Here is a 27,336-nt window from a genome sequence, read left to right on the forward strand (position 1 = left end):
ACTGCTGTTCTGTTATTCCGCCGAACGATCAGCGTGTCCGCCACCGGACTTGCTAATTGGCTCCCGCAGTGTCCATGGTTTCCAATGAGTACCGTTCATATCTGTGCAACTTCAAAATAGTCCCTGCACTACTTTGGTCCGACTTTAATGCATTTTGAGATCTATAGACATAGGCATTGCTTCAAGTCAAGTGAAAATCGTGGCAAAATCGCTTGACTTTTAGGCCCCACAAGTGTGAAAGGGGCCTTAAAGGGAGTGCTCCTAATCTCGGCTTGTTACCTGTATAAAGGACACCTGTCCACAGAATCAATCAATCAATCAAGTTCCAATCTCTCCACCATGGCCAAGACCAAAAAGCTGTCCAAGGATGTCAGGGACAAGATTGTAGACCTACACAAGGCTGGAATGGACTACAAGACCATCGCCAAGCAACTCGGTGAGAGGGTGACAACAGTTGGTGCGATTACATTCACAAATGGAAGAAACACAAAATAACTGTCAATCTCCCTCGGTCTGGGGCTCCATGCAAGATTTCACCTTGTGGAGTTTCAATGATCACGAGACTGGTGAGGATTCAGCCCAGAACTACACGGGAGAATCTTGTCAATGATCTCACATGTCAGGTCCCCATAGCTGCTGTCTGTCAGTCTCTGGGTGTGCGGCTTTCTTTCTGTCCTTTCACATCCCCTAGACTTTGATAAGATCAGATTTTTGGAAAAAGGTTGCATGCATAGGTTAAATGTGTAATCGTTTCTTAGCCTGAGGGTGTGTTTAGATCGAGGTTAGGGCTTTGTTTTGCATCATTTTGTGGTTTACTAGTAATACAATTAGGTGTCTTTGTATATAGTTCTTTTTATGCTTTTTTGGCAAAAAGTCATTTGATTTTTTATCTGCTGATTGTAAGCCTGTTAGATTTTGTTTATTTATGTATATATTCTTTTTGTTTTATTTTTGTATATATGTAATTGTGTTTTAATAACAAGCTGTATGTATAACTGTAGGGGGAGTGGATGCACTGGAGAAAAAGAGAGATCTGTGTTTCAGCTTAGCTGAAACACAAGATCTCTCTCTTCCTCTGCAACAGAATTGTTTTCATAGGCAGTCAGCTGTTCTGTCATTTCGCTGAATGATCAGCGGGTCCCAGCGGCCATCGTGGCTCCCGGACCTCCTGATTGGCTCCCGCTGTGTCCAATCACAGCAGGAGTGGCGCTCCGGTGGCGCGCACTCGCCCCCGACATCTCCTGCACAAAACCACGTACATGTACATGATTTTGTACAACCGGGCCAAAATTAACTATTTCACCATATTAATTAAAACGGACCTTCACTTTCCTTGCGAAGTTCCTCCCTCTCGACCCCCTCCTCCCCAACTCTAGACAGATAGGGCAGTATTTTCGTTTTCTTTGTTTCACTTGCCTAGACGAATGACATGCATAGGGTTCGCTGGGCTACCTAAGACATGCACGTCCCAGATCCCAGGAGGCCTTGAATCTTCCATTCAGCTAGTAGGAGGGGGGAAGGCCCAGTGGTTTGTCATCCTGAAGAGCTGGCGGGACTCTTGATGACGTCACGATTGAGATGGTCGATGACAGACCAAGCTGTGTCTGGTCACAGAAGGTTGTCGGTGGGACAACGCTGGATCTGGTGGCTGGGTGAGTATCCATACTGGGCCTACAACACCACCAGGTAAGCAGGGTTATAAAAAGGAAGGAGAGGGGTAAACTGAAGTTCCTCTTTACCCAAAATAACCACCACCATTAAGTCTCACATTCACTCATTGGGTTGACTAAATGCTGGTTTTAAACACAGAAGCTGTGGTGGAAATAGGATGTGATTCAGACAGGAATCGCACCGCATTCCTGTCCAAATCACATGCAATTCTTTGCAGTGCGATTTGCGGCCATTCATTTTTGTTTTGATGCAAATCGCACCACGAAGTATCAGTTTCGGTATCGGGAGCATTTTCATAAGTACAAGTACTCGTAAAAATATTCGGTATTGGCATCGGTGCATCCCTAATATTAACCTTTTTTCTTGTATAATAACAAGGCCAGAGCTGTAATGCCAACAAGCTGTCTTTAAGCCCCCTTTCACATACAAGCGACGCTACTTCGCACCGCGACCTTTCGAGGTCGCGGTGCGAGCAGCGCGCCACGACCTCGGAGCGGCCGCCACGGACTTCATAACATTGAAGTCTATGGCGGTCGCCTCCAGGTCGCCCCAAAGAAGCTCCGGACCCTTTTTCTAAGTCGGAGCGACTTGTGTCGCTCCTATTAGAACGGGTCCGCAGCTTCCCTATGGGAGGCGACCTACGGCGACTGTGAACGGGGACTTAAAGGAGGTTTTTGAGGGGAAAAAGAAATCCACCATGTAGTTCCTCTGTGCTCTGGCAGAATAATTGAGAATGATTTACTTTGCAGTACAAGCAGCTACAAAGGTCATTGAGGGCTTGTATTAAAGCCCTTTTACTGCTTGGTAAGAAATAGGTCGAAACTTTGAAGGAGGACAGCCAAAGCTGGTTTGCTAAACTTTTCCTGTGGATCACAGGAATGCAGATCGATCTGCACTCCTGTGACCCGGGCTGAAGTCCGCTCTCTGCTGATGTCACAGAGTCAGTCCAGTCTCGGGGGTCATCAAGACCATGGAGTCTGGTTTCGCCCACACGCCTGAACCGGCTCAGCGTCTCAGGGAGCCGCTGAGAGCCTGAGCCCGCTGCTCCCGCCCTCTCCACAGCCCAGTGCTCCAGTGAGATAGAAGGGGGCAGAGCAGAGAGCTGTGACTGAAAGTCAGCAGCTCTCTGCTCATGGAGCTTTGAGAACCGAGCGATCAGCGGTGTTTGATCACTCAGTTCTCAGTTGCAGAGGAGCCGGGGGACAGATGCAGCATCAGTCCAAAGCTGCATCCACCCAGGTAAGTATGAATCTTAAAAAAAAAAAAAACCCTTACATCTTTTAACTTCTGTAGCCAGGGAACAGGTGCACTTTATTGTGCCCTAGTGCATAGCTATTTACCTAGGGCATTGTTTGCATTTCATAATCGCTACATGTTTATCCTCACAATTGCTGCAATGCAATCAAGCAGCATTGTGATTACATAATAACCTGTTACCTTTGTATAATAACAAGGATGAAGCTGTAATGCCAACAAGCCGTCTTAAAAGGAAGTTTTCGAGGGAAAAAAAAAATCCTCCGTGTAGTTCCTCTGTGTTCTGGCAGAATAATTGAATTTTAACACTGCTCAAATTCATAATTCATGTCCTTTTTTTTCTTCCCTCTCGTGCTAACACAATTCATGGAGTGTAATGCGTTTAATGGTCGGGAAAGTGAAGCCATCCCCTCGTTACCACAGGTGATTGGACACAGAACACAAGACTTATTGCGGGTGGATTTTTTTTTTTTTCCTTTGGTAAACAGTAATTAATTTATTTTGTATTTCCGACTTTGTTATTCCCAGTGGGAGGAAATCCATGCATGTGTTATGAGTCAGGTTGGATACAGAGTCCTATATCTAAGAAAAAATACTGTATTTATCAGCGTATAACACGCACCCTAATTTTAAGAGTGAAGTTTCAGGGAAAAACGTAACTTAAATTTTAAATAAAGAACGTTGAAGCAAAATAAGGGTCAGTACCCATCAATGCAGCCTCAGCAGTGCCCATCAATGCAGCCTCAGCAGTGCCCATCAATGCAGCCTCCCCATTGCCCATCAATGCAGCCTCACCATTGCCTGATCAGTGCCTATCTGCAGCCTCACTATTGCCCATCAATGCAGCCTGATCAGTGCCCATCTGCAGTTTCACCATTGCCCATCAATGCAGCCTGATCAGTGCCCATCTGCAGCCTCACCATTGCCTTATCAGTGCCTATCTGCAGTTTCACCATTGCCCGTCAATGCAGCCTGATCAGTGCCCATCTGCAGCCTGATCAGTGCCCATTTGCAGCCTCACCATTGCCCATCATTGCAGCCTGATCAGTGCCCATCTGCAGTTTCACTATTGCCCATCAATGCAGCCTGATCATTGCCCATCAATGCAGCCTGATCAGTCCCCATCTGCAGTTTCACCATTGCCCATCAATGCAGCCTCACCATTGCCCATCAATGCAGCCTCACCATTGCCCATCAATGCAGCCTCGCCATTGCCCATCAATGCAGCCTGATCAGTGCCCATATGCAGCCTGATCAGTGCCCATCTGCAGCCTCACCATTGCCTATCATTGCAGCCTGATCAGTGCCCATCTGCAGTTTCACCATTGCCCATCAATGCAGCCTCACCATTGCCCATCAATGCAGCCTGATCAGTGCCTATCTTCAGCCTCACCATTGCCCATCATTGCAACCTGATCAGTGCCCATTTGCAGCCTCCCCATTGCCCATCATTGCAGTCTGATCAGTGCCCATCTGCAGCCTCAGGAGATTGGAGCCGCCGGATTAAACATTAACTCGTCTGCCGCTGTTATACGAAGTCCCACCTCCTGGACCAGCTCCTATCATAGGGAGCACATGTCCCGGCATTGGACCAGTGTGCTGTCTATCATAGCAGCCAGGCCAGGAGGTGGGACTTAGTTTAACAGCGGCAGCCGTGTAAACAGGAGATCCCCGCTCTGTGTAAACCGACGGTGCTCGCCCCCCTCTTCCTCTCTGCGGCATATATCGGCGTATAATGCGCACATATTATTTTCACTCAGAGTTTTCAAAGTGTGTGTTATATGCCAATAAATACGGTACATATTTTATGACAATTTAAAGTGGATTTAGGGTTAGTGATATATTTTTTCATAGTGGATGCATTATAAGTAATGTGTAAGTGTAATACTACTAGGTATTTATTACTTCCCATAGAGATCCCAGTACTACTCCTGACAATGCCACCATCTGCTATTCGCTGTAGAAGGATAGAGCCATGACTGTTCAGGCATCAGCCAACCATCTACTTTCTGGCATGGGAACCTGGGTTCAACGATGACACAATTCTTGTGACTTGCTACAAAGTTACAATGTACAATCTTATCCCTAGAGGATAAGAGAGAAGACCGAATAAATGCTTCCTCCTACCTGCAGCAGACTGATGCCATAATCTCAGCCCCTACTGCATCCTTGCACTTGGCGACTCCTTACAAGTGTACGGTTTGATCACCAATGGGAAGGAGACTGAGGAAATGCTTGCTCCTGCCTGCAGCAGACTGATGATATCATCTCAGCCCCTACTGCATCCTCGCAACTGGTGACTTCTTACAAGTGTACAGTCTGATCACTGGGCGAGAGGAGACTGAGAAAATATATTCTCCTGCCTATTGCAGACTGATGACATCATCTCAGCCTCTACTGCAACTCACCTTGTGACTTTCTACAAGATCATAAAGTAGAGAATGTACTGTCTGATCACTGGGGAGAGGAGAGTGAGCAAATGCTTCCTCCTGCCTCCACCAGATTGATGACATCTTCTCAGCCCCTACTACAGCCTCTCACCTTGTGACTTGCTACAGTGTACAGTATTTTCCCTGGGGTAGAGGAGACCAAGGAAATGCTTCCTCATGTTTGCAGTAGACTGATGACATCATCTTAACCACTTAACGCAAAGTGGCGTACCCATACGTCAGCTGACTTTGCGTGGTTATACCGGGTTGATGCCCCTAGCTAGAGGCATCACCCCAGTACCGTCGTTTAGAGCTGGCGGTCGGCTTTCCGGTGGTAACACCCGATGTGGCTCGGGAGCTGCTAGATCGTTATCCCGGCGAGCAGGAGAGGACGTCCGCCTCCCGCCGCCTTCCACGGCTCTGCCCGGGTCTCCCGTCCCATTGGGAGACCCGAGGAACCAGCCCGCGCGTCTGCCGGCTGGATGGAGTCCTGATCTAAGCCGGATGCGGCTTTGATTGGGTCTCCGATGAAGTAAACCGGAGGCGGCGTCCATGACGTCACTTCCGGGTTACTCGGCTGCTAAAAGTGGCAGATTCAAAAAGTGAATGTATTCAAAAATGCTGTTTTCGGTGTTTTGAATACATGGAAATGCAATGGAGGGGTCTAGGGTATTTTAGACCCTCGATCCCTCCATAAAGAGTACCTGTCACTGCATATTGCTGTCACAAGGGATGTTTACATTGCTTGCGACAGCAATAAAAGTGATCAGTTTTTTTTTTTTTTTAAACCTGTGTTAAAATTAAAAAAAATAAATAAAATAAATAGGAAAAAAAAAATTTTAGCCGCCCTCCGTTAGCTCGCGCAGGAAAGAAAACGTATATGGAAGTCGTGCGGCGAATGAAATCGCTGTTCAAACCACACATGTGAGGTATCGCCAGAGCTTGAGCAATAATTTAAAAAAAAAAGGAGCTACACGCTAACTCTAAACTGGTAACCGTTAAAAAATTTTAAAGCGTCGCCTATGGAGATTTTTATTGACCATAGTTTGTCGCCATTCCACGGGTATGTGCAATTTTAAACCGTAACATGTTGGGTATCTATTTACTCGGCGTGACATTATCTTTCACAATATACAAAAAAATGGGCTAAATTTACTGTTTAGTGTTTTTTAAATGCAGTGAAATGTGATTTTTCTTAATTTTTTCAAAAAAATGGCGTTTGAAAGACCACTGCGCAAACACCGCGTGACAAAAAATATTGCAATGACCAACATTTTATTCTCCAGAGCCTATGCTAAAATATATATATATATATAATGTTTGGGGGTTCAAAGTAGTTTTCTAGCCAAAAATACTGATTTTAACTTGTAAACAAAAAGTGTCAAAAATAGGCCTGGGGCTTAAGTGGTTACAGTACAGTCTGATCACTGAGGCAGAGGAGACTGAGGAAATGCCTTCTCCTGCATGCTGCAGGCTGAATACTTAACCACTTTACCACCAGAGGATTTTGCTGTCTTACGTCTGGGCCACTTTTTGCGATTCGGCACTGTGCGACTTTAACTGACAATTGCGCGGTCATGCAATGCCTACCCAAACGAAATTTACGTCCTTTTTTTCCCACAAACAGAGCTTTCTTTTGGTGGTATTTGATCACCTGTTTGATTTTTATTTTTTGCGATATTAATAAAAAAATGCGACAATTTTGAAAAAATAACGATATTTTTCTACTTTGACAGTTAAAAAATATCCAATATATTCAATTTTTGTCATATATTTAGGCCAAAATGTATTTAGCTACATGTCTTTGACAAAAAAATTCTCAATGAGCGTAATTTTAACCGCTTTAAGACGGAAGATTTTACCCCATTCCTGACCAGGCCATATTTTGCGATTCGGCACTGCGTTATTTCAACGGACAATTGCGCAGTCGTGCGACGCTGTACCTAAATTAAATTGACATCCCTTTTTCCCCCACAAATAGAGCTTTCTTTTGGTGGTATTTGATCACCTGTGCGATTTTTACTTTTTGCGCTATAAACAAAAAAAGAGTGACAATTTTGAAAAAATAACAATATTTTTCACATTTTTTTTATATGAAATTCCCCCCCAAAAAAATGTAAAAATCAATTTTTTTTTTAACATTTTAGGTCAATTTGTTTTCTGCTACATATTTTTGGGGAAAAAAATCGCAATAAGCGTATTTTGATTGGTTTGCGCAAAAGTTATCGCAGCTACTAACTACGGGAAATTTATGTAATTTTTTATTGGTTTTTTTTAAACTAGTAATGGCGGCGATCTGCGATTTTTTTTTTTGCGGGACTGCGACATTGCGGCGGACAGATCGGACCCTTGACTAACATTTTTGACACTTTTGGGGGTACCAGTGACATTACTGCAGTAATCAGTGCTATAAATATGCACTGTTACTGTAAAAATGACACTGGCAGGGAAGGGGTTAACTTTTATTGGTGATTAAGGGGTTAATGTATGCCTGGTGCTTACTGACGTGTGTGGGGGGAGGGGACTGTGTGACACAGGCACAGATCGCAGGTTCATCTATGCTGAACCCTGCAATCTGACCCTGCCTGTCACTTAGGAGATCCGCCCGCTTTGTTTACACAAGCAGGCGGATCTCCACACTAGATCCCCGACGATCGGGGAAGAGCGGCGGTGATCACCGCCGCTCCTCCCCTGGCTCGACTCCCGCTGTGACTGAATACAGCGGGAGCAAGCCTCTGGCGGAGCGCGCACCGCCGAGAGAGGGGAATGTCTGGTGACGTAGGTCTACGTCGCCAGACAATAACGAGCCACTGTGCCGCAGTAGCAGCACAGTGAGCAGTGCTAAAGTGGTTAATCTCACAAATGCGCTTCTGGAAGAATGGTCAAACATTCCCATAGACACACTCCTAAACCATGTGGACAGCCTTCTCCGAAGAGTTGAAGCTGTTATAGCTGCAAAGGGTGGGCCAACTCAATATATAGACTAAGACTGGGGTGTCATTAAAGTACATGTGGGTGGAAAGGCAGGCGTCCCAATACTTTTACCAATCTAGAGTATGTGTCGTTCTCAGCTTTACGTGTTTACAGAGCTCAGTAACTCAAGCTGAGCTTTGCACACAGAAATAATCATAGCAGTGGCTCATCTTTTACTGGGCAATTCATTCTGTTGTTTTAGTCAGGCAAACTAAGCCTAAAAGCAGGCAGTGTCTGCTGTGCTGTACTTATTTTGGGACACGCGCTCCCCCCCATCGTACAGTGCATGCATATCTGTGCGTTGTGACTCAGCGAAGGACAGGTGTGTTTGTTTACATTGTATATGTGTGCTTGTAACAAACCACTTACAATTGTAGGAAATCAATACACAACATACAGAGTATTACAAATATGCAAACAATATACACATGCACAAGCTATCTCTCCTTCCTAGCAAATGAGCATTATGATAACGAATGGCAATGCACCAGGCCTATACTGCACAGTGGGGTGCATGTGCTTTGTTGTGCCTCATAGCGCACATTAACACGCCTGCAGGTGTGATTTCATCACCAGTGTTTGCCAGAATTCAATAGGATGATTGAAAGATTGAATCTATTCAAATATGTATTCTTCCTTGAATCTTGGTGTGCTTTGTGTATTTCTTCCAGATCTGTGCAGTAATCCATGTAAGACTTTACCTCCCTGCTGGAGCAAGTCACCGGTCACCTGCTGCTCTCTCTTTGTGCAGGGTGACTGGTCTTGTCTCCGCCCTCTCCTGTAGTTTTCTGCAGGCAGCTTGTAGTAGATGGAGCCTATTGAGCCCCTCCCACATCTCTACTCTCTGCACAGGGTAGTTGCAGCAAGGTAATGATATCACCGCCACTTTTACAAGCTAACATCTGGGTTTGTAAAGGCATTTGGTGCACACAAAGTGGAATCCTATCCTTTGTGGTTATTGTGCAATATACAGTATTTAATAAAGTTTGTGCTCAGAGCCCAGCTTTAAGAATGAACATTTAGGATCCTTAAAAAAAAAAAGTTCTCCCTTCACTGGTAGCCGTGTTCACATGAAAAGTGTCTGGCGGATTGCACATTCTGCGGTGTCAGTCCTGGGTAGGGAAAGGAAAGGTTTTTCCAGGACTTGGACATTCCTTCCAGGAGGGAGGTGAATGCATTTGTTCAGATGATTTTAGCTTTGGACGGGTTGAATTGCCGTCTTTCTGGCCCCTGTAAACCTTTAATTAGCAGAACTGAGGCCGGGCTGGACAAGGAATCTTCTCTTAGGGTATATTTTGGTAAACAGTGCACAGCGTTGAAAGGATTTCACATACTTTGTGAAAGTTCTCTTCTCATAAGACCTGAAGGCACTTAAAGGCGGCTCTGATCTTATGCTTTTTTTTTTCTCTGGCTATGTGACATATAAAGACCTAAGGTGGTATTGAGCAACCACGGGTCTTTAAAGGTGGCGGTAATCAATGGTGCCACTCTTACACACCTTCCGGCATTCTAGAACGTTTCTTAGAACAACCTCAATTCAGCTACTGTATGCTCAGGGTTTTCTCACAAGAGGAATGTGGCCGCTCTGACAGTTCAAGCTGCCTGGCTGTCCATCCAGCAGCTTCAATACATCAATGCCAATACAGAAGCCTTGATGCCAATCTAGCAGCTTTGATTCTTCAATGCCAGTCCAGCAGCTTCAATAAAATATTTCCAGTCTACTGGCTTTAATGCTTCATTGCCAGTCCAGCAGCTTCCAGTCCAGTTTAAAAGCTTCAATACCTACTGGAGCTTTGACCCATACCAAGTATAGAGATGAGGAATCTTGATCTTTTTCAGCTTTTGGTTTGGTGGATGCTTACTACAGACCTCAAACTCCGAGGTACTAAAACTCAGAGGTTCCAAAGAAAGGGTTTTTGTTTTTCCAGCAGCTTCAATACTGTATTTCCAATCCAGCAGCTTCAATATGTCAATGCCAATCCAGCAGCTTCAATAATTCAATGCCAATCCAGCAACTTCAATACTTTATTTCTAATCTACCAACTTTAATACTTCAATGCCAATCCAGCAGCTTCAATACATCAATGCCAATCCAGCAGCTTCAATACTTCAATGCCAATCCAGCAGCTTCAATACTTTATTTCTAATCTGCCAACTTTAATACTTCAATGCCGGTCCAGCAGCTTCCGGTTCAATTCAGAAACGTCAATATCTTCTGGAGCTTTGACCCATACCAAGTATAGAGATGAGGAATCTTGATCTCTTTCAGCTTTTGGTTTGGTGCATGTTTAAAACAGACCTCAAACTCCGAGGTACTAAAACTTAGAGGTTCCAAAGAAAGGGTTTTTGTTTTTCCAGCAGCTTCAATACTGTATTTCCAATTGAGCAGCTTCAATATGTCAATGCCAATCCAGCAGCTTCAATACGTCAATGCCAATCCAGCAGCTTCAATAATTCAATGCCAATCCAGCAACTTCAATACTTTATTTCTAATCTACCAACTTTAATACTTCAATGCCAGTCCAGCAGCTTCCAGTTTAGTTCAGAAACTTCAATACCTATTGGAGCTTTGATCCATACCAAGTATAGAGATGAGGAATCTTGATCTCGTTCAGCTTTTGGTTTGGTGGATGCTTACTACAGACCTCAAATTTCGAGGTACTAATTCAGAGGGTCCAAAGAAAGGGTTTTTGTTTTTCCAGCAGCTTCAATACGTCAATGCCAATAAAGCAGCTTCAATAATTCAATGCCAATCCAGCAACTTCAATACTTTATTTCTAATATACCAACTTTAATACTTCAATGCCAGTCCAGCAGCTTCCAGTTTAGTTCAGAAACTTCAATACCTATTGGAGCTTTGACCCATACCAAGTATAGAGATGAGGAATCTTGATCTCTTTCAGCTTTTGGTTTGGTGCATGCTTACTACAGACCTCAAATTTGGAGGTACTAAAATTTAGAGGTTCCAAAGAATGGGTTTTTGTTTTTCCAGCAGCTTCAATAATTCAATGCCAATCCAGCAGCTTCAATACGTCAATGCCAATCCAGCAGCTTCAATAATTCAATGCCAATCCAGCAGCTTCAATACTTTATTTCTAATCCACCAACTTTAATACTTCAATGCCGGTCCAGCAGCTTCCAGTTCAATTCAGAAACTTCAATATCTTCTGGAGCTTTGATCCATACCAAGTATGGAGATGAGGAATCTTGATCTCTTTCAGCTTTTGGTTTGGTGGATGCTTACTACAGACCTCAAACTCCGAGGTACTTATTTAGAGGTTCCAAAGAAAGGGTTTTTGTTTTTCCAGCAGCTTCAATACTGTATTTCCAATCCAGCAGCTTCAATAATTCAATGCCAATCCAGCAACTTCAATACTTTATTTCTAATATACCAACTTTAATTCTTCAATGCCGGTCCAGCAGCTTCCAGTTTAATTCAGAAACTTCAATATATTCTGGAGCCTTGACCCATACTAAGTATAGAGATGAGGAATCTTGACCTTTTTCCAGATTTGGTTTGCTGCATGCTTACTACAGACCTCAAACTCCGAGGTACTGAAGCTCAGAGGTTCTTGAGAAAGGGTTTTTGTTTTTCACCCCACCCCCCGCAAAATGTCAGTGTCTTCCCACCTTCAACTTTTCACCAGAATTCAGTTTCTTAGCTTTTTCTATTGTTTCATTGTTGTACTTAACCCGTTGTAGGTGATATCACAGCTACTTTATTTGAAGTCACTTTGTTCAGGCAAGCTTTCTTTTGCATTCTGGCTTAGCTAGCAATACATATTAAGGCAGCAATTCCCAATCAGGGTTCCATGAAACCCTAGGGTTCCTAAAGACCTTACTAGGGTCCTTTGCGAAATGTACAAATTTTGCCTCTCAGATCTGTAATCACTGACACCAATGGTCTACACTTTTGTTTAGCTAGGCAGCATTCTTCTTACTGACCAGCAATGTACTGTAGGGAGTGTAATGGTGTTCCTCTCCAAATGATCCCAAATGGAAAGGACATTCTTTTCTCTGACCATAATTTAATGGGTTTCTTCTCCCAATAATCACTAATGTAAGGGGCATTCCTCACATTGACCACCAGTGTAATGTGGTACCTCTCCCAATAACCCCTAATGAAAGGGGCGTCCTTTCCAATGACCACCAATGTAATGGGGTCCCTATCCTATTGATCACTAATGTTAGGGGCATTCCTCTCACTGACCACCAGTGTAATGTGGTACCTCTCCCAATGACCACTAAGGAAAGGGGGCATTCCTCCCATCACCAGTGTAATGGGTTCCTTCTCCACTAAGATTAAGATCATTCTTCCCACTGACCACCAATGTAATGGTGTCCTTCTCCCAATAATCAATAATACATTGAGCATTCTTCCGACTGACCACCAGTGTAATGGTGTCCTTCTCCCAATGATCAATAATATAAGGAGCATTCTTTCCAGTGACCACCAGTGTAATGGTGTCCTTCTCCCAATGATCAACAATATAAGGAGCATTCTTCCCACTGACCACCAGTGTAATGGGTTCCTTCTCTCAAGTATCACTAATATAAGGAGCATTTTTTCCAATGACCACCAGTGTAATGGGGTCCCTCTCCCTGTGATAACCAATGTAAGGGAAATTCTTCCCACTGACCACCAATGTAGTTATGGCACTTTTCCACTGCAAGTACCGGCTCGGCTCTACTCGGCCCTGCTTGGCCCGGTTTGCTTTTCCACTGCTGGTACCGCATGGTACGGTGTTGGAACGGTTCGGTACGGTACGGTATGGTTTGCTTTTCCACTAAAGTAGTACTAAAGTTAAGTGGGTGGGATAACAACGGGGTGGGTGGGATTCTCTGACCAATCAGTGGCTAGTAGTGACTGCATGCAAAGGATTGTGGGATATGGTACCGGGTATGGTACCTCTTGGAACCACAATCGAGGTGGTACTGTTTTTGAGAGCCGTACCGTTCGGTTCCATGCAGTGGAAAAGCGCCGCCGTACCGTACCGAACCGTTCCTACACCATACCATGCGGTACCAGCAGTGGAAAAGCACAAAAACGTGCTGAACCGTTCGGTTCCATGCAGTGGAAAAGCGCCATTAGATCCCTCTCCCAGCGATCACGAATAAAATGGGCATTCTTCTCACTAACCACCAGTGTAACAAGGTCCCTCTTCCACCTACTATCAAAGTAGGAGAGCTCTTTACTGATTACCAATGTAGGGGGCCTTTTTTTTTTCATGGACCAGCAATGAGATGGAAAAACTATATTTTTTTTCTGCCCATTTAAGATTATTTGTTTTCTTTCGCTAATCTTACTGAAAATAATTTAGTTTTTCTTGCTCCAGATGCCATATAGTTTAAGTATGCCACTTTCTTTATTTGTCCATGCCATTGCACAGTGGGCTGCAGCTATAGTAGCTATTAGCAGGGCATCCCTGAGACCTGAACGTAATTTAGAAGTGTTCCTCCATTTTACAAAAGGTTGAGAAAGGTTGTATGTGGACCTAAAGACAAATTTCTTTTCTTACTCTGGTGGAAACCCTTGAGACTTCTTTTTTTTAAGTCTCAGGGAACCCCTGCTGAAAAGATTATATCTTCAGCCCACTGCCCAATAGCATGATAAGTAAGTTGTAAAGCTTTAAATAAAAGAATGGAAAATGTGACATACAAAAAACGCAGACTGTAAAAATTGTACTGTCCTCTTACACTGGTGGTCAGTGGAGGACTGTCTTCCTACGTTGGTGAAGAAGTGACCCTTACATTTGCAGTCCGTGAAGAAATTACCCCTTAGATTGTATGGGTGGAAGACAAATCTGCCATTGCTCAAGGAACTCCTGGCAACCTCTGAAGGAACCTAAAGATTCTATGGAACCCAGGTTGAGAAATGCTGATCTAAATCATCTCTTTCTCTCTTTAGGGACCAGTTCCCTGATGCTCTAGAGTAATGGTCTCCAAAGTGCCACCCGGGGGCCGGATGCAGCCCTTTGCTTGCCTTTACCTGGCCCTTGGGACATAATTTCTCCCACTGACACCAACGATGAGGCACTATTCCTCCCACTGACACCAACGATGAGGCACTATTCCTCCCACTGACACCAACAATGAGGCACTATTCCTCCCACTGACACCAACAATGAGGCACTATTCCTCCCACTGACACCAACAATGGGGCATTATTCCTCCCACTGACACCAACAATGAGGCACTATTCCTCCCACTGACACCAACAATGGGGCATTATTCCTCCCACTGACACCAACAATGGGGCATTATTCCTCCCACTGACACCAACAATGGGGCATTATTCCTCCCACTGACACCAACAATGGGGCATTATTCCTCCCACTAACACCAACAATGGGGCATTATTCCTCCAATACCAAAAATAGGGCATTGTTCACTCCCACTGGCCACAGTCTGGCCCCCTAGAGTCAGAAGGACCATAAACTGGCCCTTATTTTACAAAGCTCGGCGATCTCTGCTTGCCCAACTTCCGGCCTATGATGGCTATGAATGCGGCCCAACACAAACTTGTAAACTTAAAAATGTTAACCACTTGCCGACTGCCTAACGCCGATCTACGTCGGCAGTCAGCCCCTCACAGGCAAAGTGACGTAGGGCTACGTCACTAGCTTGTGAGGGTCTAGGGAGCAAGCGCGCGCCCCCGGAGGCGCGCTCCCGCGTGGTCACGGACCCCCCCCGCGCGTGTGACCGGCGGACCCGATGTCCGCCGGTCACTCTGCGATCGGCGGGGGAGAGGGAGAAAGTCAGGCGGCTTGTGTAAACAAGCTGCCTGTCATTCTCCCCTGTGTATGAAGGATGATCATACGGTTCTACTATGTAGAACCGTTGATCACTCTTCATACATCTGAAGCCAAAGCCAATCACAGTAGAAAGCACGCCCCTAGGGACACACATAGCCCCTCCCTTTCAAAAAAAGTTAACCCCTTCACTGCCAGTGTATTTTTACAGTAACAGTGCATATGTATAGCACCGATTACTGTAGAAATGTCACTGGTAACCCCAAAAGTGTCAAAAATGTCAGTCAAGGGTCCGATCTGTCCGCCGCAATGTCGCAGTACCGCAAAAAAAATTGCAGATCGCCACCATTACGCGTTAAAAAAAAAACAACAAAAATGACAAAAATCTTTCCCTTTGTTAGTAAACGCGATAACTTTTGCGCAAACCAATCAAAATACGCTTTTTGCGATTTTTTTTTTTTTTTTTTTTTTTTTTTTTTTTTTTACCAAACATAGGTAGCATAAAAGAAATTGGCCGAAAATGTTAAAAAATTTTGATTTTTACATTTTTTGGGGGGGGAATTTCATATAAAAAAATTTGAAAAATATTGCTATTTTTGCAAAATTTACGCTCTTTTTTTGTTTATAGCGCGTGATCAAAAAATCGCACATGTGATCAAATACCACCAAAAGAAAGCTCTGTTTGTGGGGAAAAAAAGGACGCCAAATTTGTTTAGATACAGCGTCGCACAACCGCGCAATTGTCCGTTAAAGTCACGCAGTGCCGAATCGCAAAATAGGCCCTGGTCAGGAAGGGGGTAAAATCTTCCGGGGCTTAAGTGGTTAATATATATATATTTTTTAATGCATTTAGACTTGGGGTCCTTTCACACGGGCGGTCCGTATGTCAGTTTATCATCCCATTCGATTGCGGATGAAAACAACATAATGCATGTCAATGGGATTGTGGATGTCAGTGGATGACCATCTGCTGACATCCGATTTGCGTCCTTTACGATCAGTTCCATTTTTTGGAACGGAAGAGAACCCTGTTTTTCTTCCGTTTAAAAAAACGGAACGGACGCAAAAAAGGGATGTCAGCAGTGTCATCCGCTGACATCCGCAATCCCATTGACATACATTATCTCCGTTAATCATCCACAAACAGATGGGATGATAAAACGGATATACGGAACCGACACTCCAGAGTGTCTTCCGTGTCCGAGTAAAAAAAAATATAAGTGCCTTGTGGAAAATACGGTCCGCCCCGTGTGAAAGGGCTCTTTGCGAACATATGCAACCAAAAAAAAACGTGACAGTATCCCTTACTGCAGTGTTTTTCAACCTTTTTTCACCCAAGGCACACTTTAAAATCTGGAAGAATCTCAAGGCACACCAACCAAAAATGCAGCCTGGACGGAACAACATGACGTCGCTCTGGCCCTCCAAGGCCATAGAGGCTATTAAAGAGGATATACTCTTTCATCGCCCCCTGGGACTAGCCGGCTGCACTATTGGAAAAAAGTGCAAGAAATGTTGGGACCGGCGCTACCACTTTAAATCAAAAATGTGTATTTGTGCAGTTTCAAAACCTGCATGAATCATACGTATTTGTAAAGTGCATTTGGTGCATATAGTGCGTTTAAAATTGCAAAGTGCTGCGTGCTAGTAAAACTTCAATAAAATATCATGGGCTGTGCTCAGTGTACCATATATCACATATACATAAGCATATAGAAAGTGCTGAGTGCTGCTGATACCATTAACCACGTGAGTGATTATGTGCTTATAACAATATATGGCGCCAGTGGATCTCCACCTATTGCACCGCTGCTTACCGCACTTGTAGGACAGGTCGCTCAGCACTCCTCGGTCACTAGAATAAAAGATAAGCCTCCATTGCGTAGTATATGGTGATAAGGATAAAGCAACTTAGCATCCACTCACATTTAGGGAGTTCACTATCAGCTTAAGGTGTTCGCCGAGCCGCTTCCGCGTTCCACCGGCTCAAACCACCGTTCCCGGAAGTGACGTACTGACGTACCAAAACCACGCCCTAAGCGTTTCGTCATACGTCCAGATGACGTTGTATGACCCGTGCGAGCCACGGAAGGCAGCTGGAGGGGGGTCCCCTCCCGCTCCTTGTAATGACAGCTGAGCGGCTTCTCAGCTGCATCGGTTGTCACTGCAAGTCAGCCGACCGTCGGCTATGGACGCCGGTACCGGGGTGATGCCTCTAGCTGCAGGCATCGCTCTGGTACAGCACTTTCCGAGATATCGGCAATATCGGTGACCTCGGGCAGATTTTGATATATCGGGGAAAGTGCATATCGGTCCCCGATATATCGTGCTGCCGATAATCGGTCGATCCCTTATTTTTTTTATTTTGAACATGTGACCAGCAACAGAGGACTAGAAGCTCCTCCAGCTTATGTTTCCCTGCAGACAGGCTGGGAAAGATCTGGTTCAGGTCACAGCTGTATATCGATTAGGAAAAAGATACTTTAGATGGGTTTTTTTTAAATTAAATAATTATAGTGCCATTTTCCTCACACAGAAATAAAAGGGATAATGTAAAATAAACAGCGTATGTTTAGTATCACTTTAAGGATACAATCTCGGTCCTCATATCTGCACCAGCTTGGGGCATTTTTGTTGTTTTGTTGAGCCATTTAAAAATATGGATATGAAATGAAATTTTTCAAAATATGGAACAGCAAACAAATAAAAATCGTGGGTCATGCCAAAAGTGACCCGCGGCTAAATGTTTTAATAGTAAATAATGGTACTTTGTTAAAATACACTGTTGTCTCCCCTTTAACTCCTCTATCATCAGGGTAGGTCTCATATCTTATGGTATCATGCTCCTGACATTATAATACAGGGAAGTCCCCTTGACTTTTCACCTTGCATGCAAAGAAACATTTCCGTCTCTTTTGTATTGCTGTCATCAGCCTCCCATATTCCTTGTATATCCTCCTTCTGTATATTGCCCCCACACACCTGTCAGTCTCACCTGTCCTGTATCCCGCCCACTAATGCTTTGTTTGGCATGTTTTGTGTTTTCATCGCGGCACGCGTGTACAAACACTCTGCTGTTGACGTACATGATGGAACTTTTTCATTACAGGTGACACTCAAATTTTTTTAGCGTACAGTAAGTAGACTGCTATGCGTATGCTGCCATGCGGTGTGCATTAACGCCATGATGCCACGTATATGCATAAAGCCAGCGCCAATGTTCCATGCTGGGAGTAAGCTTACTCGATGAACTGTCACTAATAGGTCCCGATCGCTGTTCACGATTAGGAGCCAATAGGACAGTCTCACAATCACGTGACAGCCAATCACAGTGTAGTTCATATTCACATCGCACACCTTCCTAATTATAGGCACATCAGTTGTGGGTGCTGCAGCGATCGCCAGCTGGACACTGGATCTATCACAGATACATACATAATCGCCAGCATGCCAAGGATCTTGCACAGCAGTCCGAAGAAACTTTTTATTCCAAAAGGATCACATCGGAATAGGTGCAACGTTTCAGAGTCACACAGGACCCCCTTCGTCAGGCATGTGATCACATGGGTGATGTTTAAGGCCGTTTCACACTTGTGCGACTTGTCCTGCGATTTAGGGGTTGCAAAGTCGCATGACAAGTCATACTTCATGATTTCCAATGAGTACCATTCATATCTGTACAACTTCAAGTTCGCAACGACTTCAAAGTAGTCCCCGCACTACTTTGGGCCGATTTTAATGTGTTTTGAAGTCCAAAGACATAGGCATTGCTTCAAGTCCAGTCAAAATAGCGGCAAAATGGTGGTAAGATCGTGGCAACAAAATGGCGGTTAACTCACACGACTTTTAGGTCCCACAAGTGTGAAAGGGGCCTAATACAGGCATATCTAAGTATGCAGGTATCTGGGGTAAATCTGTCAACATAGACCGTCCTCCGCACCGCCATTGACGTCATCCCTTCCACGCTGCAATTCACGAGCACTTAAAGCGGAGTTCCACCCAAAAGTGGAACTTTCACTTTAGGTAGCCCTAACCCCCTGACATGCCACATTTGGTATGTAATTTTTTTTTGGGGGGGGGGAGCGGGTACCTAGTTTTGACAGGTACCCGCTCCCACTTCCGCTTGGAGCGCCGCGGCGCCCTGAGCAGAAGTTCTCCTCTCCCCTCCCTCCCTGCAATCTTCTGGGACATGTCAGAGGTCCCAGAAAATTGCCGGCCAATCAGCCGCAAGCTGTCACAGCCGGGTGCCCACACCAGTGATGCCGGGCCGCCAAGACCAGAGGGTGGCCACATCGCTGGACCGTGGGACAGGTGAGTGTGTGTTTATTAAAAGTCAGCCGCTACACTTTTTGTAGCGGCTGACTTTAATAAACACAGAAAAGGCTGGAACTCCGCTTTAAAGCCTCGCTTTCAGATCGCTCTACTGCAGGGTAGTCTTCCTGGTCACGATTGCAAACTGACGGCGGTGAGGAGGATGGTCTATGTGGACAGCTTTACCCTAGATGCCTGCATTCTTAGATGTGCCTCTTTTAATCCTTACCATGTGAGTTGCTAAATGTTGTACCTTCATGTAACCATATTGCTATACTTAGGCCCCTTACACAATTGCCGCTCCGTTGGCAGACTCAGTTTTTCTCAGCGGGGAGGTTGATCCGCCGATCCCCCGCTGAGCAGGCGGATGGCAGCTCTGTCTCCATTCTGCGTGCGGAGACGAAGCTGTCAGGTCCCCGCTCTCCTCTATGGGGGGGATCAGATGAGAACGGACCACCTGTCCGTTCTCATCCGATCCGCCAGACGGATAGAAAATAGAGTTTCCATCCGTCCGGATTTGACGGATAGGATGGGATCGGATGTCAGCGGAGGTGTCTCCGCTGACATCTGCTGCCCCATAGAGATGCATGGGGCATCCGTTCAGATCCGCCTGAAAAACTGACAGGCGGATCTGAACGGTCCGCATGTGTGAAAGGGGCCTAAGAGGCGCCTCTCGTCTCTTTTATACTCTGTAGCTCCTGCTGGATTTTGCTTCTAATCCTCTTGTGAAGGTTGCCATTTGTGGATGGACATTTTATGGTTACACAACCTATCACATTGCTTTAATCATTTTATATGGACTATAAACAGAAAGGTTTATGAATAAACGGTTGTGGAAGGAATCATCTGAGTTTCCATAATTTCCGGTGGGGGAAATTTGCTTTGATATAAGAGTGCTTTGGATTACAAGCATGTTTCCGGAATGAATTATGCTCACAATCCAAGGTTTTACTGTATCTGGGTTTCAGCTCTAAACATAGAGGTCCCTCTTCCCAATCAGTAGTGCTACACAGTGATCGTACCTTCCTGCTCCTATCTAGTCCTATCTCCTATCCTAGTTTAAGGCTACCATACACATTGCAATCTGAGTGATCTGTAATACAAGGACCTATCTAAACGTATTTAAGCAATTTGTATCCATAGAGCTGGTTCACACTGGGGCGACTCAAAGTCACCCCAACTTTGAAGCCGCCCCGTGCAGCACGACTTCATCACGGCTTGCAAACGACTTCTCTAATAGAAGTCAATGCAAGTCGCTCCGAAGTCGCCCCAAAGTAGTGCAGGAACCTTTTCCTAAGTCGGAGCGACTTGAGTCGCTCTGATTAGAACGGTTCCATTGCACAGAATGGAGTGCTACTTGTCAGGCGACCTGACAAGTCGTGGCAGTGTGAACCTGGACATAAACTACAGAAGGAGATTGTAAATTCAGATTGTAACATGTGTGATGGACTTAAAGGAGAAGTACAGCCAAAGCCCATTTGGCTGTACTTCTCTTGTGGATCACAGGAGTGCAGTTCATTCGTTCGTTCCGACGGGAAAGCCTGAGAACGCTGCAACCGGCAGCGACGGCTGCACTACACAAAGAGATAGGAACTGACGACGTTCTTCCTTCTCTGTGACCCCGGAAACCAGAAGCAACAAGGATGTTGTCACTTCCGGTTTCAGCTCTTTGTTTACCTGGCCGCTACGGCCAGGAAAGCAGCTTATCAGACCGATCTGTGTCTGATTGGCTGCATTGGAGGCCAGAGGAGACATTTGGGGTCTGATCTGACCCCAGATCTCTCCATAAAGAGGACCTGTCACGGCGCTTGCTGTCACAAGGGATGTTGTTCATCCCTTGTGACAGCAAGGGATGATCCCCTTGTGTTAGAAATAAAGTAAATACAAAAAATAAATAAAGAAACAGGGTTAAAAAAAAAGTTTAGATTAAATAAATAATTGAAAAATTTAACCACTTACCGCATACTAACGTACCCGTAAGTCGGGTAACTTTGCGGGGTTATACCGGGATGATGCCTCTAGCTAGAGGCACCATCCTGGTACCGTGGTTTGAAGCCGACGGTCGGCTTTCCGTCGGTAACGACCGATGCGGCTCGGGAGCCGCTTGATCGTTACCCAGGTGAGCAGGAGGGGAGGTCACCCCCCCCCCCTCCCGCCGCCTTCCGTGGCTTTGCTCGGGGCTCCCGACACAGTATGGTCTATGACAAACATGCATTCAAAAATTTAAAAACACTGTCACTGAGATCAGGGGCCATTTTTTATTTTGTTTCCTGAGTTAAAATTTGCCCATTATATTATCCTCTAACTATTGGGTCATGGATTACCATATTGAAATCAAATGCAATGTTTTTTTAATTTTTATTTGGTGTGCGTTGGAAGAGGGGTAGTATATCCCAAACTCTATATTTTAACTGGAAAAGTTGGGGGTCATCTTATACGCCCAGTCGTCTTATACGCCGGAAAATACGGTATACTCTACGAGAATGGGGCAAGGCTACACAATCGATACATAGATACTCTCTCTGCACAAACCACTGGGAACTGGCCCTGAAGCTTCTTCATAGAAGTTACCTGACACCTGTGCGTTTATCGCGCATTTTTAAAACTCCCACTGGGTTGTGCTGGAAAGACTGTGGGGCACTCTAATACACATGATATGGGAGTGTAAATGTCTTCGAAGTTTTTGGAACTTGGTATTTTCCTTGATAGCGAAAATCACTGGGATACTATTCCATTTCAAAGTATATCTGGCGCTATTAACCACTTGCCGACTGCTCATAGTATGTTTACTGCGGCAGTCAGTCCCACACAGGCAGAGCGACGTAGTACTACGTCGCTAGCCTGTGAGGCTCTGGGGAGCGAGCGCGCACTGCCGGAGGCGCGCTCCCGCACGGTCACGGACGCCCCCGCGCGTGTGACCGGCGGACCCTATGTCCGCCGGTCCCTCGGCGATCGTCGCTGCAGAGGGAGAAAGGCAGGCGGCTGATATAAACAAGCCGCCTGTCATTCTCCCCTGTGTACAAATAGTGATTATACGGTTCTACTATGTAGGACCGTTGATCACTGTTCCTACACCTTAAGCCACAGCCAATCACAGTTAGAATCACGCCCCTAGGGACACACACAACCCCTCCCTCTCAAATAAAGTTAACCCCTTCACTGCCAGTGTAATTTTACAGTAACAGTGCATATGTATAGCACTGATTACTGTAGAAATGGCACTGGTAACCCCAAAAGTGTCAAAAATGTCAGTCAAGGGTCCGATCTGTCCGCTGCAATGTCGCAGTACCGCAAAAAAAAACGGCATTACGCGTTAAAAAAAAAAAACAACAAAAATGACAAAAATCTTTCCCTTTGTTAGTAAACGCGATAACTTTTGCGCAAACCAATCAAAATACGCTTTTTGCGATTTTTTTTTTTTTTTACCAAACATATGTAGCATAAAACAAATTGGCCAAAAATGTTAAAAAATTTAGATTTTTACACTTTTTTGGGGGGGAATTTCATATAAAAAAAATTTGAAAAATATTGTTATTTTTGCAAAATTGTCGCTCTTTTTTTATTTATAGCGCATGATCAAAAAATCACACAGGTGATCAAATACCACCAAAAGAAAGCTCTGTTTGTGGCAAAAAAAGGACGTCAAATTCGTTTAGGTACAGCGTCACACGACCGCGCAATTGTCCGTTAAAGTCACGCAGTGCCGAATCGCAAAATAGGCCCTGGTCAGGAAGGGGGTAAAATCTTCCGGGGCTTAAGTGGTTATACTTGGGTATTGAGAAATTTCCTATACAATTTCGGGCAGTAGTCACTCATATATTAATTGCAGCAAGATTATCAATCACCTCCAAGTGGAAATCAATAGACGCCCCAAACCCTACGGACGTTGTTAATAGAGTAAACACTCACTACATTTATGAGAAATTCAATGCCTACTCTAATGGTCTACTCACTAGTTTCTTGAACGTGTGGTGGGTGTGGGTTACACATAACCCCGAACCCCTCTCTCAGAATACGTCTACGACTGACTGATATTTGATGAAGACTGAGACCTTACAGGTGGTACTTGTGTTTGAATTTATTTGATTTTGTTTATTTCCTTTCATTTCTTTTCTCTCTTGAGTTGGCTTCCTGGCTTTTGTCCTCATGCTCTTTATGGTTACAAATTGATATTCCCTTTATCTCCCTAAGCTGATCTTGTACGGTGGGCGGTGGGCTATGGGTCCGGACACAGTTTGAGCTCCCATTTGGGGTGTCCAGGTGTGTGGCGCACCGCGCTCCGAGGGAACTGGTACATTCATAATATTTAGATTTACTGACCTGTTTTCATGGTACTACTACCTGCAATGGCGCTATTGTTTTCTTGACTATCGTGTGCCTTTATACATGTTTATGAGGGAGTATCGTGGTATTTTCATTACTTTGCTGACTCACTGTATATTCACTGTTTGAGTTGTTCTGTATAACTTTGAAATTTTCAATAAAAACGAAATTAAATAGAAAAAAAATTGCAACACCCATCATTTTATTATATAGGGCCTCTGCTAAAAATATATATAATGTGAGAAGTGTCAGAATTGGCCCGATAGGGAAGTTGGTAATATCAATCCTTTGAATCTGGGCTGTACACAAGCCTCAGATCATACAATCCCCCACGCTGTGCTAAATAGTGAGAGAAGCCCAAAGTCAAATATTATAAATATTATATATTTGACACTATATATTGAATATATATTAAATATTATATATTTATTATTAAATACTGCAAATATTTGACACTATATATATATATATATATATATATATATATATATATATATATATATATATATATATATATATATATATATATATATATATATATATATTGTGTGAAAGCTGCTATAATAACAACCCCTCAACAGATGATATATTTAAAGCGGTAGTATCCCGCTTTTTGACACTTTTACCTACAGGTAAGCCTATAATAAGACATACCTGTAGGTACAATTAATATCTCCTAAACCGGCACGGTTTAGGAGATATTTGCAGTGCATGCAGCCGCTCACGCGAGTGACGCATGCGCTCTGAAGGTCCGTGGGGACCTTCAGTTTTGCTTGCCAGGAGCTTGCCTGAAAATCACGTGACGTCATTGCGGCTCCGGCCAATCACAGCGCCGGAGCCGCCGAACCCGGAAGAGACGCCGAGGGATCATGGCAGCGCCCACAGCGATGTCCAGGGGTCCGTGGGGCTTCGTTCTAAAGTAAGTAATACATAATGAGCTAGTATGCGATGCATACTAGCTCATTATGCCTTTGTCTTGCAGGTTTTTTTTTTTGTTTGGGTGTACAACCGCTTTAAGGCTAATCCCTAAGGATTTACCCTCAATCAAATACTGTAGTTGCTGACTTTTAATATTAAGACACTTATCTGCCCACTAATCCATCTGTGTCTTCAACCGAGCCAATTTTGCAATTGCCTCTCAGGTGCTGCCAAGGCCATGTTGGGTATGGGAAACTGTCAAGGAAGCCTTGCAGCTTCACAGCCGGTTCCCTATTGCACATGCATGAAGCGTGCTTTGTGAATGGCCCGGCGGCAGGGGAAAGAGGAGGGAGCCTAACTTCCACATGATTTCGCTGCTGTGAAGTCAGCCACAAGAGGGAGCCCCCCCAAAATGTGCCAAATGTGGGAATGAATGGGGGAGGCAAATAAGCGGAGCTTCCCCTTTTTGGGAGGAGCTCTGCTTTAAGTTGGCGATTGTCTGCACTGTTTGGATAAAGTCACATTGGTGAGCACAAACATGTTAGGCCTCTTCCATACTGCAGCTTGAAAAAGCTCAGTACAGCTTTTTTTTTTTTTTTTTTTTACTGAGCTAAAATACAGCCCATTAATTGTAATGTGCCTGTGCACACAGGCGCTTAAACAAATGGCGTGCATTCTTCAGTAAAAAAAATAAAGAAATAGAAAAATCAGCTTTTTTGTAAGTAATTTACATCTCATGCGCGCAAATGAGCACAAATGTCCATTTACATATTATACAGAACTAGAATGCGGGAATACGTTTTCGCGCAATTGTGCAAAAATGCACACGGCATTGCGCAAATGCAAATACGCGCAAAATACCTAAAAAAAAAAAAAGTCAGAGTAGATGGTAAAACAGGAAGTATTGTGCCACTGGCCTGAAGATGGAGTGAGGCTTAAACATAAAGAGTTAAAGATTCTGTGGTTTGTGTTTGGCTAAAAGGACACTTTGTAATATATTATCTACACTGAGACAGTTATATATTTTCACACTGAATGGCTTTTAGGTTGTTAACCACTTCCCGACCACCCACCGCCTTTTTACTGCTGCAGGGTGGCTTTCCTGCGCAAACCGACGTAGACCTACGTCGGTTGCGCGCGGGAAGATAGGGGGCGAGCGCGCCCTGCCGGCGGCGCGCTCCCGCCCCCACTCGGCAGCGGGGAAGCCGATGCATGGTTCAGGCGGCTCCGATTGCTCCCCGCTGATAGAGAAGGATGGTCAACTGTTGTAAACACAGCCGACCGTTCTTCCTGAAATGATCATAGTGTCAAGATTAAGCTTCAGCTCTTCCGGTACTAAACTTCAGCCTTTCATCGAGTCTTAAAGCGGTAGTATAGTCATTTTGTTGACTTTTACCTACAGGTAAGCCTATAATAAGGCTTACCTGTAGGTACAATTATTATCTCTTAAATCTGCACGGTTTAGGAGATATTTGCACTGCATGCAGCCGCTGACGCGGACCTTCAGAGTTCCTTGCCGGGAATTTGCTGGAAAGTGAATCCCCCGCGGGCATGCGCGGGAGTGACGTCATCGCGGCTCCGGCCACTCACAGCACCGGAGCCGCCGAACCCAGAAGAGACGCCGAGGGATCATGTACGCTCCCACAGCGGTGTCTGGGGGTCCGTGTCAGGGCTTCGTTTTAAGGGAAGTATTTCATAATGAACTAGTATGCGATGCAGAGGGGCGTGCTTCTAACTGTGATTGGCTGTGGCTTGATGTGTAAGAACAGTGATCAACAGTCCTACATAGTAGAACCGCTTGATCACCATTCTTACACAGGGGAGAATGTTTGCACTATCCGCCTGCCTTTCTCCCGCTGTCACGGACGATCGCGAGTGCCCGGCGGACATCGGGTCCGCCGGGCACATGCGCGGGGGAGTCCGTGACGGAGCGGGAGCGCGCATCCTGGTGGCGCGCGCTCGCTCCCAAAACCCTTACAGGCTAGTGACGTAGCCCTACGTCGCTTTGCCTGTGAGAGGCTGACTGCCGATGTAAATAGTCGTGCGGCAGTCGGCAAGTGGTTAAGGCAACACTAAGTTATACTGTGTCTTCTATATAGTTATACCATGTCTTAGGTTATCTCCTGACTATAAAATAATTTTAACGATCTGTTCTTCTTCTTCCACAGATGCTCCATGTGTTTAACCCACTTCGCAAATCTGGCAGTGACACCTGCCTTTCTCCTGATAACCCTCAACATTGGAAACGTTTAGCTATCCGAAGACCCCCTCCTGCTGACAACCCAGACCCACCCTCCCAAAAAGGTCCCGCTTTACCCATCCCGGAGGTGCGGATAGAACGTTCCTTTAGTGCCGGTAACTTGGTTTGTGACAGCGATGAAGAGGAGGGGGCAGATGGAAGAACTCTGGGGGTTCCTGGATCCATGTGGAGAACACGGAGTGAATCCCATTTGGACACGGGAGGCAGGGCGGAGCCTCTGGGGGAAAAGGGCAAGTCTGGCAGTGGGTGGAGCTTACCGTCACCGAAGACCCTGAGGAAGAAGAGAAAGGCAGCAAAAATTACAGCAGCCAAACAAAACCTTCTTTCATTTTTTATGGGATCCTTTAAGGTAAGTTTAGAGGTGCTATACTATTTGAGGAGGAAGTAGAAACCAAAAGTCCTTGAATGGTGACCCAGACAGAAAGGAGCTATGAGTATGTCCTCC

The 27,336-nt window shown here is 44.9% G+C and overlaps 1 protein-coding gene across 2 annotated transcripts in view; it reads left to right on the top strand.

Annotated features, from left to right (window-relative positions):
• LOC309560910 (regulator of G-protein signaling 3-like) overlaps positions 1-27,336 on the top strand; it is a 254,393-nt gene that overhangs the window by 86,094 nt on the left and 140,963 nt on the right. For both annotated transcript variants that reach the window (XM_082264600.1, XM_082264599.1), the window contains exon 2: positions 26,800-27,240. In XM_082264600.1, the coding sequence (XP_082120726.1) occupies positions 26,800-27,240 (441 nt within the window). The remainder of the gene's footprint in view (positions 1-26,799; positions 27,241-27,336) is intronic.

This window comes from Pelophylax lessonae (genome assembly GCF_965119305.1).
Source record: "Pelophylax lessonae genome assembly, chromosome: 7".
NCBI classification, from domain to species: Eukaryota; Metazoa; Chordata; class Amphibia; order Anura; family Ranidae; genus Pelophylax; species Pelophylax lessonae.